Here is a 21,800-nt window from a genome sequence, read left to right as displayed (position 1 = left end):
GCTCCAGCATGGACGTAGTCCAATGACTGAAGCAAGTAAAAGACAAAAGGTATACTAACTATATAAAAAAAAAGACTAACTACAAAAAAGGAATATATTAGATGAGATCGGCGGATTGGTCATGGCCAGAACACATTTGGCCATAAGTTTCTTTGATCAGGACTAATCTGAGATTAAACAACGACAGTTAGAGAAAAATATAGCAAGAAGCAAATGGAACGAAAAATGTTGAAATTAAACATCTTTTATTTCATTAGATCTTAAAACGAAGCCGGCGAAACTTTGCAGGACTTCGTCCCCGCATATTTCATATATGAGGGGAGAAAAAAGATAATAAAAACAGCATTAGCACGTTTTTATTTAACTTGGTTTTTCAGTACCTGGTTTTGAAGTGGTCACAGGAATTTCTTTCACAATGTTCAGTTCTGGAAGAAGAAACATAATTTTTGTTAAGATTAACTGGCGCATTCCTGTTCTCGAGAAAACCCGCCCACCACAACAGAATTAAGATCCTTAAAACAAGGTGCCAGGTAAAAAGCATTCGTATGGGTGCTGGTGCCACGTGGAAAACCCTGGTGATGGAGCCACGTAAAAGCATTGGTACTGGCGCCACGTAAAAGGCACTGGTGATGATGTCACGTAAAAAGCACCCAGTACACTTTGTAGAGTGGTTAGCGTTAGGAAGAGCATCCAGCCATAGAAACCAGAAACCAATACAAAACAGACCAGAGAACTTTGTGCGGCCCCAGACCTTGTCAGTTCCTGTGAAGCCCTCCAACCCATGCCAGATAGAAAACGGACGTTAAATGTTGATGATGAGGAGAATGTTGTTGATGATAATTATGATGATGATGACGACGACGATGATGATGATGATGATGATGATGACGATTAATGTACATATATTCACGACCACCCTCCACACACACACACACACACACACACATTATCAATTGTTTTCATGCGAGAGATGGAGATCCCAAACCAGCAGTCCACAGAAATGACTGAAAGTGTCCCATTCGCTTAACGAGCCTTTGGGCTGTTGTAAAATAAAAGAAATAGAAAACACTCCATCTCTGATATGAAAACTTTTGGTAATGCGATATTATAGCCATGAGACTGTAATGTAATATTCTTTTATTATCATTATTGTTATTGTTGTTGTTGTTATTTTTAATAATAATAATAATAATAATAATAATAATAATAATAATAATAATAATAATAATAACAATATTCTCACTCTATTACTTAATATATGAGTGCTAATTTTTTTGTTTGACTCATGCATATGTGTGTGCGCGCGCGTACGTACATACATACATACATACAATTGTTAAAGAGGACAACAAGCGTTAAGGCAAGGCAAGCGTCTCAAGTCATGTACGTTATTATTATTGGAAAAATTCAGTCTTATTGCTGTTTCTGGGATATCCCAGAGTATGGGATATTCCGTCATCGGAGACAAATAGGGAAAATGAGAAGGGTATAGATTAAGGAAATGATGACATAGAGGACAGGAGAAAATGAATAAGGAGATGAAGAAAAAGAAAAGAAAAAATGGCATAAAAGTTCACACTTCAACTTTCCGATTGTGTAGTTGTTAGTCCATAAGTCCTTATTCATTTAGTGATATTCATGTGCATTCGAACGTAATAAGACTTTTCGCTGCGGACGCATGTATTACAGCGTCTTTTCACTTCCTCACCTACGAATACCAAATCTGTCTCTGCTATCTCAGGATTGTGCAAGTATGCTCGCCACTGGTCGCTGTAAATCGTTGTTCCCAGCAGAATCGATTATCGTACCCAGCAATTAAAAACAAAATTAAACTCTTAAGGGGAGGAGTGCTCTTTCCAGCTATGTACCTTTTCTCACGGACACAGACACGCGGCATTTTCTTTGCTACAACGTCAGTATATGTTGCCATGACAAGAAATGGATACGACATACGATATATCGGCAATAGAAGCTTCCGATTCGCTAAAATTATATAATTTTAAATTCTTCATTATTAATTTCTAGTAAATAATGAATACGATTTTCGTCATCACCAAGCAAAATTATATCAATGTAGAAAATTTGAAATATTTCAAGTAGTTGGAAGAAATTTAACTAGATCCGGGTTCAGTCCCACTGCGTGGCACCTTGGGTATGTGTCTTCCACTATAACCACGAGCATACGATGGTAGAAAAATCTGCCTCAACAATTCCGTGTGACCCAAGCAAGCGTGGAAAAGTGAACGTTAAAGCGATGATGATGATGATGATCTGTGTAGGTGTGTGTCTATAGATAGATAGAGAGCGAGAGAGAGAGAGGACGGGGAGGTGGAGGAGACAGGAGGTAAAATTATGTGTGAAAGTGCGAAGTCTTTTCTTCTTTAGATTATAGGATGGGATTCGTGCAAAACTAGGCCATAGTTTGTCTGGTGACAAACTATGGCCTAGGTCAATGCCACTCAAAGTGGTGCTTCGCGGACCAGTACAATAAAAAACTCATCAGCTTGTGTAATATTGTATTATTTGTTTACAAAATAAATGTAAGATAAAAATGATTGACAAAATATTTTTGTTGCTTTGAAACCGCGACCTGACAAAATTCCGTGCTGCATTTAGAATTTTCTTAGGTCGCGGTCTCAAAGCAACGAAATAGTTTGGCAAATCAAATTTAAATGTTGAGGTGAATCTAACGGTTTTTGTGTTTTTAAATGGCTTATAAACACCTTCCAAGCTGCAATAGTTTTTGTTTCAGCACACGATCTCAGATCAGGTCACTTGCTATGCAAGTACATCTTCGTAATTATATATATTGTTTCTGATATAAATTAATATTAGTAAGAAATATTACCGGTCCCTGACACATTGGAAAAAAAACTGCCGATATGCCACATCAGATAGTTTGAGAAGCACTGACCTAGGGAGCTTTCAGAATGGCACACCTGAATGTAAAATTACTTGGTATTTTTTTTTTAGGAGTTCAGTCTGCCTGATAATAAACCATATCTCACGTGATCCGCTTCTCGAAAAAGATTGCCGTGTTTGTTCTAGAGACTCCATAAGTAGGAAAAGAAGTTCAGAGAGCTGCTAACTTTGTGAGTAACAAAGGGCCTCTTCCTCAGAGTGAAAAGCAGATTGTATGATGTCTGTGTACGAGCAGCTATGCTACATGGTAGTGAAACTTGGGCTGTAATTGCTGAGGACATTCGAAGGCTTGAAAGAAAAGAAGCCAGCATGCTCTGTTGGATGGGTAATGTCAGTGTATGTGAACGACAGAGTGTAAACCATTTAAGAGAAAAATTGGGTATAAAAGGCATCAGTTGTGTATAGAAGACAGAAGACTACGCTGGTATGGCCATGTGATGCGTGTGGATGAGGACAGTTGCATAAAGAAGTGCTGATCTCTAATTTTAGACGGAACCTGTGGAAGGGGTAAACGCAGGAAGACGTGGGACGGAATAGTGAGAAATGATCTTTAGTTGCTGTACTTGAGAAGACACGTCAGGCTAAGTAAAATCATGGCCATCCATACACACAAGTATGTCCTTTACGGCTATGCTCTCAACTCCATCTCTCAGCCGAGACGTTCATGCCTTGCGGGCTCGCAGGTGCTGGTGCTGGTGCCACGTAAAAAATACACCCGTTTCGGTATTACGTAAAAAGCACACGTGGCTGTGTCGCGTAATAGGCACCCGTGTCAGTGCCAGGTTAAAATGCACGTAGAAAGCACCTGTGCCACGGCCACGTAGAAAAGTAACAGTACGCTCTACAAAGTGGTTAGCGTTAGGAAGAGAAACAATTGGAGCATGAGCAGCTCTCCGGTTAGCCTGCTCGTGTCAAGCCGTCCAACCAATGCCAGCATGGAAAGAAGTTAAATGATGATGATGATGATGATGATGATGACGACGATGATGATGACAGCGATGGTGATGATGATGATGATATACTCACCGGCTGTTAGTCGAATGCTCGCCTGAACACTGAAGTCTCCGACACGAGACAAACAAGTGTAATATCCCATATCTGAAGACAGGATTTGAAAGTAGTTCAAATTGACGACTGTAATGTTGACAGATACGGCGCTTATCCTGCAAACGAAATGCACGTCTTTTTATCAGAAAAGAATCTCTAAGAAATGAAGGGAAAAGGATAACACATACGTACATTCATACACACACATTTATAAATATGCATGCATTCGCTATTAGCGCCGGAAGCAGTTTTATTTCAAAACAATATCCTGTATATCTTACTTAACGATCATATACCGTAGAAAGTCATAAAACTGTGGTATTCGTCTCGAGACAACATCTCGTGTAGACTTTTGTGTTTTTTAGCACTCTACTTCTATACAAGATGCTTTGTCAAGATGAAGACTGCAGTTGTGTATCTCCCGATAGTATATCTATTTAAGTGAGACATTCACACACACTCATGTGCGTGCATTATATGCCTATATGTATATATGTATATATATATATATATATATATATATATATATATATATATATATATATATATATATATATATATATATATATACATATATATATATATATATATATATATATATATACACACACACACACGCATACACCCGCCGTATACAGATAGATAGATAGATAGATAGATAGATAGATAGATAGATAGATAGATAGATAGATAGATAGATAGACAGACAGATAACTTTCTTTATTAGCCACACAGGGCTGAACACAGATGGGACAAATACAATGTAGAGATTTTCTTTTCGAGGGGGACGAAAACAAAGTAAAAAAAAAAAAAAAAAGTAGGGACAACGATCAAAAGGAATCGAAATCGTTTGGGATATATACAAAAAAAAAATCAAAATAATATAAAAAGTTCCCAAGAAATGGGGAGGTTTATCCGTGGAAACAAAATCCTATGAAAAGACCACGGTAACCTCGGGCAATACTGTCACATGTTAACACATTTATTTACAGAAAGTAAGTAACTCTCTGTTTTAAAATTTTTCCCGTTTCGTAAAATCATGCTCAAGGTGACTTCGTCATTCATACGTGTCATCCTTGCCACATTCACCCATCTTTTTTTTTAAACATTTGCTAGACAACACTTGCCTCTCTACTCTCACCTTCCTTTTCAAGTGATACTTGAAAAAGTTGATGAGAGATTCACCAGAGAGGAAAGTGTTTGTCTCTAATCCTTTCAGACGCGTCCACCAGATGCATTCTTTCGCCATAGCCACAAGTACGATAAAAACAGCTTTTCCTTCCCGTTTAAAGGAAGGAGGCGTGACGATAGACTCGGCTGATAAACCGACTCGTCCCACACGTGACAGCAGTCGTTCGACATAAGCCCACAGCTCCGAAATGGTTGGACACTGCATGAGTGCGTGCAAAACGGTTTCGTCGCTCTGGCTGCATCTCGGGCAGGTCGGCCCCGTATTTCTCGAGCCGTGTCGGTAGAGCTTATCCCGAACGGGTAGCGCTTCTCGGTAGCACTGCCAGGCCAGGGATCTCTGGAAGTTGTCCATAGGTCCCGGCCCGAAAGTCGTCTTGAACAGGCGGGTCAGGTATTCATCGTCGACGCCCAGGTTCGCCCCGAGATCATCGTCGTACCTCCCCTTCGCTAATCCGCTATAGAATGACTTCGTTGTGATGCAGCCGCTCAAGGTCGACCCGGGACGGCAAAGTTGTTGCAGAGCAACGCGACACTCACGGTGCCAATCGCCATTCCTCGGCCTCTTTTTGATCCACGACTGCAGCTCGGTCATGGAGACGAGCTGCGGGAAAGCGCGTCGCACAAACGGCGACCACACCTGCTCATCGTCGTCTACGTAGAGCCGGAGATGTCTCAGTCTCAGCGCATGTCTGCGCATCATCAACCACGGCATGCCCAGCCCTCCTTTCAGCGGGTGTTGGCAGCAAACGGATCGCCTGACCATCGAAATGCTTCCTTTCCACAAGAAGCGGAAGAGGATGCGTTCTAGCTTGGTTATGGTAGGGTCGGGACAAGGTATGACGGTCAGGCGGTAGTTGATGACGGATGCGATGTACGCGTTCGCCACCTCCGCTCGACCTTTTAGGGACAGCTTCCTCTCGGCCCAATGCCGACAGAGAGTGGCCACCTTACTCGTTATCTCGTCCCAGTTCTTCTCCGTTTGCAGGTCCGGACCGAACCAGACTCCGAGCAACTTGACCGGTCCGTCCGTCCAGCATCCCACTACTGAAGCGCTGCCGGACGGTGTGGGCTTGCTTCTCCAGGTGCCGAACCGCAAGCCCACCGACTTTTCCAGGCTGATTTTCGCTCCCGTCACCGCTTCGTAGTCTTTCAGCGTCTCGCCGACCAGCTCGATGTGCTCGTCGCTAGTCGCTATGACGGTGACATCGTCCGCGTATACGGACACGCTCGTCCCGCACTCCAGTTCTCGCGGGATGCCCCTCAGCGCCGCCAGCTTCCGCAGTAGTGGCTCGAGAGTCAATACGTACAGAAGCGACGAGAGGGGGCATCCCTGACGGACCGAGCGTGCAATGTGGAAAGGTCTTGATAGATGCCCATTGACGCGAATTACCAAACGGATGCCTCTGTACAAGGTGGCCATCCAGCCGCAGAAAACGGGACCGAAACCGGCTGCTATGAGGACAGCCTCCAAGGTCTACCTTATCGAAAGCTGGCGGTATATTCTACCTTATCGAATGCTGGCGGTATATTCTACCTTATCGAATGCTGGCGGTATATTCTCTACATCGAACAGATGATGTACCGCTCGCGGCGGTGCTGGAGAAAGTAGAGTTTCAAGGCTTTAAGGCGGTTCCAGTAATCGAGATCAGTCATGCCTTCAATTCGTTTAGTGAGTGTCCTCTGGGGTGATTCAATCCTCTAGATGTTTTGTTTTGTATGGCGAGACCACAAGGGGCAGCAGTATTCGAGGTGTGGCCGTACAAAGGATCAGAAAAGTGGAATGATGACACCTTGTTCTCTGTGTGTGTATATGTGTATATATATATATATATATATATATATATATATATATATATATATATATATATATATATATATATATATATATATATATATATGTATATATATATATGTATGCATGCATGTATGTATGTATGTATGTATATATAAGGGCACACGAAGCACCAGCTATAAAGTGGAAGTATAGCAAGCTGGTGCTTCGTGTATCCATTAATTAAGAATTTAATGTATAGCTGTTTAATGCTTGCTGCTAGTAATGCTATTGTTATTGTTATAATCAATTATTTAGATTTACCGCTGATAGTAATAACAATTATAATAATACCTTATCGAGTATTCATTTTGAATATTTACTCATTTATATATGTGTGTGTTTGTGTGTGTGTTTGTCTGTGTGTTTATCTATGTATGTATGTATATTATGAAAAATGAAATTTCAACACGTTTTTGTATATGATTACTACGTGAATAGCTTATTTCTACTGCTTTTAAGTTGAATGTAGAAATAGACGAAAACGGATACATTTAGGTCGTTTGATTCTGTTATTTCCGGTAAAGAAAAAACAAACCCTGTCCTTTAGTCGTCGATGGTAATCAAATCAAAATTCTAATTAAAAATAATCCCGGTCATTAGCAGACAGCGTAGTGATACTCCAGATATCTCATATGAGCGTTATAAGGTGTTGAAAAATACTTGGATGCGTGAATCGCTATGATGTTTGGGTGCCTCGGAATTTAACGGAAAAAAAAATTGATAGATTGCTCGTCCATCTGCGAATCTCCGACCGAATACAATAAAAACGCTCAATTTGTGCAAAGAATGATCACAGGTGTGAAAAGTCGATTATTTGCAAAATGTGGAGCGTAAATAGATCCCGGAGAAAAGAAAATGAATTACCATTAATCTCTCCAAAAACTGGTCAGTATCCATAGAAAATGACACTGAATCTGGTACGATTATAAAGGTATGGTATTTTACGAGAGCCTTCCGCAAAATCAGATATTGAATTCAGACAGTCACTGTCCCTAGCATGACCGATTGAAGAAGGCAGTCGATGAAAAACGTCCATAATTGGCCGATTCGAAGGGTGTCGTCTGCCTTTAGAACAGCGCAAGGCTTCATGTTTCCTTGCAGACCCAAGAGAATTTGTTAAAGTTTGGTTGAGATGTCTTGTCATACCTATTGTACTCACCTGACCTTGCACCTTCAGATTACCATCTATTTTGATCCCTACGAAATTTACTTAATGGGAAGAACTTTGATTATTTGTAAGACCATTTAAATCGGTTCATGACTAGGAAGATGCCAAATTCTGGGAGGATGGGATCAAAGACAATGAAATGTGGAACAAAGGGGGACATAAGCGGTTGACTAAAAGAATATACAAATCTCTAAATATTGTTTTTGATTTTACTTAGAAAACTGTAAGCATGTACACACACACACACACACACACACACACACACACACACACACATATATATATAGAGGGAGATAGATAGATAGATAGATAGATAGATAGATAGATAGATAGATAGATAGACAGACAGACAGACAGACAGACAGACAGACAGACAGATAGATAGATAGATAGATAGATAGATAGATAGATAGATAGATAGATAGAAAAGCTTAGATATGTCTAACTTTGCCACATGGAAGAAGTGACTTGAACTAGTATAAAAATTTTCCAGACCTCAGTACCATAAACATGTTGCATGACTTCACCATAAAATATTGTTCCAGATATGGCTGTGCCATCAAGGAACTTGCTTTGCAGCCACGGTGTTTCGGGTAGCCAGAGAAGTAAAAGGAAAGAGGCCAAGAAAATCTGACGGGTTCACCTTAAAAATTGAAATTTGAGAAAGGTTTTTCTCACCCCACCTCCAACCCCGTCCCAGTAGAGCCTGAAAACAGTCTTCGCAAAATGTTTCTAAGAGACTCTTTTCTTTCGGAACCTGATACAGCTCACCGGCTAGCCAGCTCTAGCTAAACCGTCCAGGCCATCCCAGCATTGAAAGCCGATGTTAAATGATGATGATAAAAACAGTAGGTTTGTGATTTTCAAGTAGCCATTCAACACTACCAGACAGAAGACCTGTTCCTAATAAGAAAGGACCGGTCCTGAATAATCAAATACAATATGTACCTTACAGATCCTGGATGGAGATAGATTCCGTCTGAGTTTATCCAGGCTACACTATAAGCGGAAAGTTTGCATGCCTGAGGAACTGCGCAAGTTATTGTACCCGAGCTTCCAACTCGAACAACGATATCGCCGAAGTTTGGGCTGATGACCAACTGACACTCAGGTGGAATAATCTCGGCCTGAAAACCTGAAGAAAGCAAAAGAAGAATAAAGAAGAAAAATACACTTACATAACACACAAAAATGCATTTCATTGATTGATTAATTGCTTTGATAAACTTTTAATGAGCTAACTTAGTTATAAGTTGGTTTTGTAAAAAACTGTAAAATGCCAAATTAAATGCTGTGAGTTATTCATAGTCGCAAATGGGGCTGTGTGGCTGGAAGTTAGTTTCCCAGCCACTTGGTTTCAAATTTAGTCCCACAGTGAGACACTTTGGGCAAGTGTGTCCTACAATAGCTTCGGGCCGAGCCAACCCTTGTGAGTGAATTTGATGGACGGGAACTGAAAGAAGCCCGTCCTATATATATATATATATATATATATATATATATCAGTGTGTCTGTGTTTGTCCTCCTACCCCACCGCTTGACACTGCTCTCGGTGTGTTTACGTCAACATCTGTTTCTCTTTCCATTAATCATACCTTTCAGACAGGTCTTGCTGACGCTACAGACCATTCCTTTAGAGTCCCCAAGGAGAATGAGTACTTTATTTTTAGTGGCAGATTTGATTGGAGGTAATTTGGTTATTTGTCTCAGATCTTCAATTCTGGCATGTTCTCTGAATTCATCTCCATCGGACACAAACTCTCTTCAGAAAATTTCTGTCGCACTATTGGCTAAAAATATACAGTTTTTAAAGCTCTGTAGCTTTTTTGTCTCCACAACATCATACCTTCAAAGCAATGAGACTGGAAGACTACATTGGCAATCATTCGTTTTGACTCGAAAATTATAAACATTGAATTCGGTAGTTTCCGTGAGCACGTATTGTCTTGTCAGGAGAGATTTTCAGTTTCAATGGGTGAAGGTCTTTATATTGACTTCTATCTATCTATCTATCTATCTATCTATCTATCTATCTATCTGTCTGTCTGTCTGTCTGTCTGTCTGTCTGTCTGTCTGTCTATCTAGCTAGCTTATCTTTTATTTCAATTTTTCGTAATATATATATATATATAATACAAATGATACGTGAGCATATGCATATATACATACATATATGTACATACCTACATCTACATGTATATAGAGATGCATATCCGGGTACAGGACGTCAAAACAAAAGGGACGGGAACATAAACAAAGCACAAAAAACGAACTTTTTTTTACGGACAATATATAGTGCGTATGTTTTTATTGGCTAAACTGGCAATATGACCATCCCCAAATATATATATATATATATATATATATATATATATATATATATATATATATATATATATATATATATATATATAGGAGAATGTACGAAAAAACAACAACAGACGAGGACAGGTGGTGTAAATAACAAAAGGATGTATTAGTATGACGCTCAGGAATACGGAAAGTCTTTGACGTTTCGAGCTACGCTATTCAACAGAAAGAATACGGAGACAAGGAGAAAAACACGGAGAAAAAAATTGAATAGTGTTCAGTCAACGGTCAATCATAATAATGGCTAATAATGGCTGACCGGAAGTTAGAAATTCTCAAGCAGGCTATCCACATGCTAGAAATAACGGCCAAATCTCACAAAACTGCGATAACATAATGTAATCAATCTACTCACCTTTTTGCAAAGATTTCTTTCAGAGTTTGAAAAAAATATTCTTTTTTCTTTGAGATTAAGAATATGGAAAAAAATAAACACAAATTCAAATTTTTTATGAAAAACTCCGACCCCAAATTCCCCAGCAATCCCCCTGTCTAAATTTGAAATGTGAGCGGTTGTTTTGTCTGTTTTTGTATGCGTTCTAGTAAAAGGATCACAGCCAGCGCCCAGTCACTAAAACGAAATAAAAATAAAAAAAGTCTAATAGGTGTAAATAAAATGTGTGGAAAACGAATATGAAAACTAAAAGGGCCATATTTCGGATTGCGTATACGAATCAAAACAAAATATTCGTTAGTTTCCGTGAGCACTGCGTAAATTTCCCAGAAAATCCAGATCAACATCGAAAAAGCCGTCTGCGTTACAGTTGTTGTTGTTGTTGTTGGCACTCCGTCGCTTACGACGTCGAGGGTTCCGATCAACGGAACAGCCTGCTCGTGAAATTAACGTGCAAGTGGCTGAGCACTCCACAGACACGTGTACCCTTAACGTAATTCTCGGGGATATTCAGCGTGACACAGAGTGTGACAAGGCTGACCCTTTTGAATTACAGGCACGACAGAAACAAGAAGTAAGAGTGAGAGAAAGTTGTGGTGGAAGAGTACAGCAGGATTCACCACCATCCCCTGCGGGAGCCTCGTGGAGCTTTAGGTGTTTTCGCTCAATAAACACTCACAACACCCGGACTGGGAATCGAAACCGCGATCCTTTGACCGCGAGTCCGCTGCTCTAACCACTGGGCCATTGCGCCTCCACCTCAGTTACAGTACACACACAAGAACAAGCACGCAGTTGACAATATAGCACGAGCGATATGCCCATTATTGATCTGTATGTATAACAAATTGATAAAAAATGGTTAATAAATAAGATAGTTTTCCATGGGGAACAAGTTTATGTTGCTGAAAGAAATTAATTGCAGCAGAGTCATTTTCGTGAAATCGCAGGACACCGCCATATAAAGTTAGCTCTCAGGACGTGCAATAATTCATCTTGTTACGAAGGTGATTGAAATTAAAAAGAACTTAAAGTGCCGCTGTTGACCAAAACTCATCAATAAATTGATCACGTACCGATTTCTAGCATGTGGATAGCCTGCTTGAAGCTGAGAGTACACACACACACACACACACACACACACACACACACACACACATATATATATATATATATATATATATATATATATAAGGTTGAGGAGGGTATTGGATTTAACCAAACCCCGGAGGATACAGGTAATACCGAGTAAGTGCTGTATACCGATTAGTTTGCCCCAGTCGTTGTATGAACTGGATTGGGTATTATAAGTCGTGTATTAGCGTGTGTATATGTAAATATATAAAAACAAAAAGATAAAGAGAGCAATCCTAAAATATATGATACTACTAACTACCTTTCCCACCCATCCCTTTCCTTTATCTCTGTCCTTGGTTTATCACTCATACCCCCACCACCTATATACTACACACACGCATTCCTTCCTACTCACTAGACCTTTTAACCTCATCCCCCTATTCCTCCTTCACTCTATATGCTCATCCCCTCTACCCTGTTAAGACAAACTGACCATAAATATATCGCTACCATCCTCCGCCTCTATATCTTCTCTATCCCCTTTCACATTCTATCTTCTTGACTTGACCTAATTATCGCTAACTTTTCACTTGACTTGGACATTCTTCAAGTAAACAAGCAAAAATCTATCGCAATATGGAATATATATACCTCTGCTATCTATGCTATATCAACTCTCGTGCCAACATAAATTTCCGGATTATTCACACAAGGATTACTTTGCACGAATTTCTACACGGATATTTACCACTGGAATGAAACTATACTTCAAGTACTGTTCTCTCATTTTTCAGCACATCACACTCTTTACCACTTCATACTAAAAATATCCGCCTATGGATATAATAATAGATTACTTTATTTTTTTCTGTCTCCGATGAAGGGAAGTACTGGATCTTCCCAGAAACAGCTGTAAGACTCTATCCATAAAATTCTTCAACCTTACCTTTGCTCTCTTTATCTTTTTGTTTTTTATATATTTTATATATATTGGGCACTGTCATGGTATTAGCTGTCAGAAATGAAAGTAGAAAAATCCAAACAAGGAATGTTACTGCTGGTTTGAGTTGAAATCTGTTTCTTTGGCTACTGACTGGCCGGAGCTATCTGTCTGTCTGTCTCTTTCTCTCTCTCTTTCTTTCTCTCTCTCTCTCTCTCTCTCTCTCTCTCTCCCTCTCTCTCCCTCTCCCTCTCTCTCTCTCTCTCTCTCTCTCTCTCTCTCTCTATCTATCTATCTATCTATCTATCTATATATCTATCACTCGTCCACCTTCGTTTGTTTCCGTAGAATTTATCAAATTAGACAATGCATTTCCGTAGAATTTATCAAATTAGAAAATGCGTTTCCGCAGAATTTAAACAAATGAAATTCAGTTTAAACTTTATAAATAAATATATTTCATTTCATGTTCAGTTTAAACTTTATAAATAAATATATTTTTGCATTATTCATTATTGTTTTTAAAAACAAATCACATACACCAATCAGCACCACCAATGACCACCACCACCACCACGCGTAATCGCCACCGCTACAACAGAAAATAGTATTAATTGGCTTAAGAGACATGGACTTTTAAATACCCCAAAAATATGCCCCTCGTGTGGAGCTAGCATGATGGAAGTAGCCAAAAAGTTTTTTTTTCTAATTTGATAAATTCTACGGAAACAAACGAAGGTGGACGAGTGATAGAGAGATAGAGAGATAGACAGACAGACAGACAGATAGATAGATAGATAGATAGATAGATAGATAGATAGATAGATAGATAGATATAGATAGATAGATATGTTTCTTTATTAGCCACACAGGGCTCAACATAGAAGGGACAAAATACAAATGTAGAGTTTTTCTTTTCGAGGGGGGCGAAAAAAAAAAAGAGTGGGGACAACGATGGAAAAAGAACATCGCAGAACGTTTGGGGTATTTATAAAAAATATGAAATAATACAGAAAATTCCCAATAAATGGGGAGGTTATCCGTGGAAAGAAAAACCTACGAAAAGACCACGGTAACCTCGGTCCTTAGTGTCACAGTTTGTTAAATAAAATTTCTTTTATTTATGCAAGAAACGTAAGTAACTCTCTGTTTACAAAATTTTAAAACGTTTTATAGAATCATGGTCAAGGTGGCTTCGTCATTTATACATGCCATTCTTGCTACATGTATCCATCTTTTTTCGAAACATTTGCTAGACAACACTTGCCTCTCTACTCTCACCTTCCTTTTCAAGTGATACTTGAAAAAGTTGATGAGAGATTCACCAGAGAGGAAAGTGTTTGTCTCTAATCCTTTCAGACGCGTCCACCAGATGCATTCTTTCGCCATAGCCACAAGTACGATAAATACAGCTCTTCCTTCCCGTTTAAAGGAAGGAGGCGTGACGATATTGACGATAGACTCGGTTGATAAACCGACTCGTCCCACACGTGACAGCAGTCGTTCGACATAAGCCCACAGCTCCGAAATGGTTGGACACTGCACGAGTGCGTGCAGAATGGTTTCGTCGCTCTGACCGCATCTCGGGCAGGTCGGCCCCGCATTTCGCGAGCCGTGTCTATAGAGCTTATCCCGAACGGGTAGCGCTTCTCGGTAGCACTGCCAGGCCAGGGATCTCTGGAAGTTGTCCATAGGTCCCGGCCCGAAAGTCGTCCTGAACAGGTGGGTCAGGCATTCCTCGTCGACGCCCAGGTTCGCCCCGAGATCGTCGTCGTACCTGCCCTCCACGAATCCCCTATAGAATGACTTCTTTGTGATGCAGCCGCTCAAGGTCGACCCGGAACGGCAAAGTTGTTGCAGAGCAACGCGACACTCACGGTGCCAATCGCCATTCCTCGGCCTCTTTTTGATCCACGACTGCAGCTCGGTCATGGAGACGAGCTGCGGGAAAGCGCGTCGCACAAACGGCGACCACACCTGCTCATCGTCGTCTACGTAGAGCCGGAGATGTCTCAGTCTCAGCGCATGTCTGCGCATCATCAACCACGGTATGCCGACACGCTCGTCCCGCACCCCAGTTCTTGCGGGATGCCCCTCAGCGTCGCCAGCTTCCGCAGTAGTGGCTCGTGAGTCAATACGTACAGAAGCGGCGACAAGGGGCATCCATGACGAACCGAACGTGCAATGTCGAAGGGTCCCGATAGACATCCATTGACGCGAACAACCGAGCAGATGCCTGTGTACAAGGCAGCCATCCAGCCGCGGAAAACGGGACCGAAGCCGACCGCTTCGAGGACGGCCTCCAAGTATCGATGGTCTACCCTATCGAAAGCTTTGGATTGATCCAAATTGATCAGGGCCCCACCCATGCCAGGTTCCTTAACTACCCTCTCTATGATGTAGCGCATCAGATGGAGGTTGTCATGGATGCTCCGGCCCGGCACGGCGCACGTCTGCACCGTGCCGACCAGTTTCTCGATGACAAGCGCCAACCGCTTGGCTAACACCTTGGCCAAAATGTTCATGTCTGCATTGAGCAGAGTGATGGGCCTAAAGTTATCTATGGCGTCCCCCTTGTTTGGATCTTTCTTCAGCAGCGTTACCGTTTCTCGGCTCACAAAACCGGGAATGCTCCCGTTCTGCTGCCAGTTGCAGTACACGGCCGCCAAGACGTCTCCAAACAAGTCTGGCATACAGTTGTAAAGCTCGTAGGGCAGACCATCCAAACCCGGAGATTTGTCCGTCGAGCAACCCGCCATCGCGTCCCTCACCTCCTCCGCCGTGATGACCCCTTCGCAGCACTCCGCCTCTCTTGCCGAGAGTCGTGGCAAGCTGTGCAGGTAGGCACTAAAGTCCACCCTGCCTTCTCGCTCGCCACTCCTCCCGAACAATCGGGCAAAATGCCGCTGAAACGCCTCGCACATCTTGCTCGGCTCGAGCAATTCGCGCCCCTGTTCGTCTACCAGAGACCGGATGGTGGCTCTGTTACCCCGCTGCGCCTCCGCCACCCGGGCCTCTCGTGCGGCTCCAACACCTTCATTCCTCAGAGCACGCATCCTTGCCCTGACAGCACACCCTTCGTGTTTAGCATTGAAGTGTTGGTCGAGGGCCAACCTCGCCGCTAAAACGTCGGATGCGATGCCACTTCGCAATGCCTCTTCTAACTTTATCACTAGCTCCCCCTCTACTCTGTTCCTCTCTACAGCTAGTGCCCTGCTATACCTTATTGCTTCCGCCCTTGCTGCTCTCTTGAGGGCAAACCACCATTTGTTGTTGACGATGGCTCCCGTCAAAGCCCTCTTTACTAACGTGCTAATCCGGTCTCTGAAAACCTGTCTCGACGGGAAAGACGCGTTTAGTTTCCAGTAACCGAGACCCTGCCTATGTGCCTTATCTAAGTCTAGCGTACACGTCACAAGTTTGTGATCCGTGTAGCTGACTATGTGGAACTGTGGACATCCTAAACTATCTCTATCTCTTGTCCTACACACTATCCTATCTAGATACGATCTCGACGACCCAATGCGGTTGCTCCAAGTCCACGTTGGCACATTTGGGTGGTCGAGTCGGTACCTGTCAGACAAATGGAAGCATCTGAGCAGGTCTATGAGGCCTTTGCATCCCTTTCTAGTTTTGTCACTCCCCACGTAGTCTAGATGCGTGTCCAAGGTAGCATTCCAATCCCCCACTAAAAGTAAGGGACGAGACGTTCCCAGGAATACTTCTAGACGTCGAAAGAAGTCCGACCGACCTGTTAAAGGAGGCACATAAACTGCCAGCAACCGAAAAGCGCCTCCATTGCTGCCGTCCACATCCAGGACAACCAGTCTACCCTCCGGGTCCGTAAATATCGTCTTTACTTGGAGATCCAGACTCTTGCGAAAAAGAACCGCCGTGCCACTAGCGCCCATCCTCGGCAGACAGGGAGAAAAATAAATGTTAAACTGTCCGCCAAACATGGACTTTAGGGCCCGCGGTTCATGGAGTCTGGTCTCACTAATGGCTATGATATCCAAATTGTGTGACTTGATGTCATTTAAGAGGTACCCTTGTTTCCAAGGGGACACGAAGCCACGCACATTCACACAGCCAATCTTCACCATGATTCTATCAAAATTTGTGTTTTACACACGAAAGGAGAGAGAGAGAGTTACTTACTGTCCGAAAGTTCTTGGCTCTTTGCCTCACAACCTTCTCTCAGAAGGTTTTTGTATAGTTTTTTTGATGAGTATTTCTGGAATCTCCCTACTGTATCCGGGTAGAGAGATTTCAGTGTATTGTATGTGCTCCGTGTTACGTGTATGATTTTGATGTGTTGTGGTGGTGTTGTGCGTGGGTGATTGCTTGTTTTCGTGTCATTTTCTGTTATGTTAGTGTTTGACCTAATGAATTTCATTAGGTCTGGATTGTTTGTGTTTATCGCTGTCAAACTTGTTGTGGGGTTCTGTGTTGGTGTTTTTGTTTTCTGTGGATGTGTTGGTTTCGGGGCTGGTAAACCTCCCCGCTTTGTTTGTTTGTTTTTCCGTTCTTTTTCCCCCCTTTTTCTTCTTCGCCCCGTGGCCACTTGCCAAGCCTCTGTGTCATCTTCATCTGACATGTCGGAGGAATCGGAGGGTGGGAGGGGAAGGGTGTTGGGGTCTATTTTTGTGTGGGTTGATTTTGTTGTTGGTGGTGTTGGTGTTGTTTCGTGACAGTTGGGATGTGGTGTTTTGGTTTTTGGGGGTGGGGTAGGAGTCGTTTTCGTGTTCCCTTCTTGTGGGGTTGTTGTTGTTGGTGTTGGTGGTGGTGATGGTGCTGATTCTGTTCTTGGTGCTACTGGTGGTGTTGCTGTTTGGTTCGGTTGGGTTGCTGGCTGCTGGCGTTTTTCCATTTCGTTGTACAACTGCTTGACCAGTTGTGCATATGGCGGTGTAGGCAGTAATGAGCAGGTTCTCATGTTGTAATGACTTAGTGGAGAGGTCCTTCGCTCGCTGCTCGCTGCTCGCTGTCTAGTCTTACCTCTATTGTTCCGAATTTCAATCCTCTCGTTATGTAAGTTTTGTAAGACCAAATCGGCTTTAAGCATCTCTCAACATTTTCTTGGGTGAATTTTTCCACTGTCTTTGTCTTTAAATTAATGGTTCTGTAGATGATAGTTTTTTTTATCTATGTTTATTTTAAAGTCCGCGGGCGTTTGAAGATGGACTGTAACGTCCTTTTTACTTAGCATGCTTTTGCATGCAAGTAATTTCTCTTTCGATATATTCCAAATTCTTTTCCTAGGCTTCAAAGCCTCGGCAAAGTTCGTTGTGGTGGTGGTGGTGGCGGTAGTGGTGGTATCAGTGGTGAGGACAGTGGTTTTGTTAGCAAGGACATTTGTGTCCTTGTTGTTGCTGCTGCTGCTGCTGCTGCTGTTGTTGTTGTTGTTGTTGTTGTTATTGTTGTTGTCACTGGTGACGGTGGCAGGCAAGACTGCTGTAGCAGCAGAGTTTTTCTTTTTCTCCATTCTCTCATTTAACTGTGAGGAAGGAAGACTAGGAAATTCTTTTTCGAACGAAACACTGCAAAATGCAGCGTTCGTTTCACAAAAATTTTCACGGCTACAAGACGCCATCGTCTCAAAAAAAATGGCTAGAAAGCCGAAATTGGTTTTTATATCCTGGAAATGTGCCACACAGGGCAGATTTCCGTCGCAAAAAACTTGCACCAGAGAGTCTACAAGTTGTTATACAACTTTCTATATAAAATAAACTTTACAAACAAACTTTTTAAAACATGAAAAAGGCAAAACTTACGGAGCCGACACGTCTACCGTCCGTCCATAGAGATAGATAGATAGATAGATAGATAGATAGATAGATAGATAGATAGATAAGACGCAGATATATCGTGTCGTATAGCCAGCTGGAAACGATGTTTTCCTGGGGCTAAACAACAGCAGCCACATTATGTTGGCAAATCACGAGACAGATTCATGAGATGGAAGCCTGTGGCGAGGAAGCTGGGAGTGTTTGGCACCAGGAAAGCGGAAGCCAAAAACAAGGGAAAGAAAAAGCAAGGGGTCTACCCTGGTGGTCGGATGCCTGTCCTTCAGGAAAGCCATTACAAATTGCATCTGTAATGAGCAATGCTTTAATCGAACATTGTAAATATAATCAAATTAATATTGTATATTTAAAATTGTAAATATTTAATCGATACAGCTACTTCACCCTTTTATGGTTGTCTGTCCTTGTTCGTCCCCTCTTTGTAAATGCCTTAATGGCAAATATTTAGGAAATGAAATAGCCTGAGCCTTTAAAGAACTGTTACTGAATATCTCTCTTTGAGAGATTTAGAAATATTAATGTTTCTATTTTAGAGAGAATATTGGGATCTATTTTAAAACGGGGGCGCCAGTATTTTCTTAACGAAACGCTAACGAAACACTTTGAAACTTGGGACACTGGTAGAATGTGTCATATAAAACATCTTTTACTCTTAGTCTTCTTAACAAAAAAAAAAGGAATTCGCAAGTTATTCCATGTTAAAGTTGTCGTATTTCTGTAATTTCAACCAATCAGTGACGTCTATTCAGCTGAATAAGAGTAACTGCTGGGCGGTCATAAAAATGTTATTCCCTGTGACATATTTCATCCGGTTTAATCGTAATTTATACGCACATATTGTTTATATAATAAATTACGCTGTGTGTATCTATGTGTGTAACAATTTTAGAGTTCGGATTCTATAGTTAGGGTTAGTTTTAGGGTTAGGGTTGGGGTTACGGTTACGGTTAACAGTCTAGTTAGGGTTAGGGTTAGGGTTAGGGTCAGGGGATTAATACGATATACACCGTTACAGCGCTAACTGTTTTCAACTGAATAGACGTCAGTGATTAGTAGAAATTATCGAAATAAGACAATTTTTTACATGAAATAAATTCGAATACAAAAATATTTTTCTGTTCTATAACACAAAATAGATAAGTATACGAAGTTTGAAAGTCTTTCCGTACCAAAAACACTACATAAAACATAAATGAAAACTGGCGCTCCCGTTTTAAAATAGATCCGAATATTGTTTTTGTGAAAAATATGAAAAATTAAAAAAATCAACAACCACCACAAACATAACAGCATCATCATCGTTCATTCCAATTAAATTGTTTTTCTTACCTTGAAATTTAGCACAGACAACCAGAAGCAGTAACACTAACTGTATAGTCTTGTAAAACATGATTGGTTCTGAAGTGCTGCACAAACACGACCGATCAAGCTTTGATTCTCTTCAAGTTTTGATTCTCCTCGGCTGGAACGACTTTCTGTCTTTACCACCAACTCACTTCCTTGTGAGTCATTCGAGTAGAGTTTTAGCCTTTTATACGAAAATAATGCCACAGTCATGTTCTATTTTGTTTTTTGTTTTATTTTTGTTTATTTGTAACCCACGACAAGTAATTTTGATAACGACCATGTGTGGATACAATTAGTGAAAGAAAGGCAGTGTAGCAGGGGTGAGGTGGGGGGGGGGGGGGTTAGAGAGTGAATGAAAGGACAAAAAGGAAGAGGAACGAAAGGCAAAGGGTGAAAGTGACGTTACGACGACGACGGCGACGATGTTGTGACGGCAAAAATAAAAAATAAGTAGAGCTTATTAATGTCGCAAAAAGGACATGATAAATCGCTACATATACACACAGGTGTATGTATGTGTGTGTGTGCGTGTGTATATATATATATATATATATATATATATATATATATATATATATATATATATAGTTCAAAAACACAATAACAAAAAAACAAAAAAACAACAAAGTGAGGACGTGATATGGATAGTATTATTGGACGCTCAGGAAAGGAAAGAGAAACAAAAGTAAATGAGTATATGCATATATACGTACAGGTATGTGCATACCGACATCCACCTGTATATATAGGTGCATATCTGGGTACAGGACATTGCAAACAAACGTAGACGAGAACACACGAGCCACATAGAGAACATTCTACTTCATCAGCTACCCACGTTTTAACACCGGCGTTTCGACGAGCTTCGGGCAGGACGCATCGTTAAAACGGCTCGTCCCATGGATCGCAGATTAAATTTGTATACGCAAATTAAATCTAGCCATGGAGGAATGTAGTGGCGGACAAAAAACAAGACAGGTATATATATATATATATATATATATATATATATATATATATATATATATATATACATATATATATATTTATCATTATAAATATACAGGGATTAGCAATTGAGTTGCTTCTCCAACATACTGAAAATTTAGAAATAGCAGTCAAAGAACTACTGATTCCAAACTACAAATTTTTCTCTAAAGTGGATGGCGATATTTATGGCACACATAGAACAAAAAACCGGAGGGAAAAGCGTAAACAAACCATTAGAGAAAAAACCCCACAATAATTGAATTTATCCATGAAAATCCAGTCACAAATAAAATTTTTCCCTGTAAAATTGGATTTTTTATCCCCAATATTATTATTATAATATATATATATATATATATATATATATATATATATATATATATATATATATATATATATATATACATATATATATATATATATATATATATATATATATATATATATATATATATATATATATATATATATATATATATATATATATATATATATACATATATATATATATATATATACATATATATATATATATATATATACATATATATATATATATATATATATATATATATATATATATATATATATAGTTCAAAAACACAATAACAAAAAAACAAAAAAACAACAAAGTGAGGACGTGATATGGATAGTATTATTGGACGCTCAGGAAAGGAAAGAGAGAGTGTATGACGTTTCGGGCGTAGCCCTTC

The 21,800-nt window shown here is 40.7% G+C and overlaps 1 protein-coding gene across 2 annotated transcripts; it reads right to left on the bottom strand.

Moving 5' to 3' along the window:
- Positions 1 to 228: 228 nt before the first annotated feature.
- LOC106874629 (uncharacterized) lies at positions 229 to 20,259 on the bottom strand. 2 transcript variants are annotated; one of them, XM_089354355.1, is made up of 4 exons: positions 20,080 to 20,259; positions 9,111 to 9,297; positions 3,949 to 4,085; positions 229 to 425 (listed from the first exon to the last, which is right to left on the bottom strand). In XM_089354355.1, exons 1-4 carry the CDS (start codon positions 20,138 to 20,140, stop codon positions 361 to 363), a joined length of 450 nt encoding a protein of 149 aa, XP_089210481.1. In that variant the 5' UTR covers positions 20,141 to 20,259; the 3' UTR covers positions 229 to 360. The 2 variants fall into 2 exon arrangements, with proteins under 2 accessions (XP_089210481.1, XP_014777911.1); XM_014922425.1 differs by lacking the exon at positions 20,080 to 20,259 and having other exon boundaries at positions 9,111 to 9,379.
- Between the last annotated feature and the right edge of the window lie 1,541 nt (positions 20,260 to 21,800).

Source organism: Octopus bimaculoides, chromosome 6, assembly GCF_046866305.1.
Source record: "Octopus bimaculoides isolate indiv1 chromosome 6, ASM4686630v1, whole genome shotgun sequence".
Classification (NCBI taxonomy): domain Eukaryota; kingdom Metazoa; phylum Mollusca; class Cephalopoda; order Octopoda; family Octopodidae; genus Octopus; species Octopus bimaculoides.
This window is presented reverse-complemented; position numbering and strand designations above follow the sequence as displayed.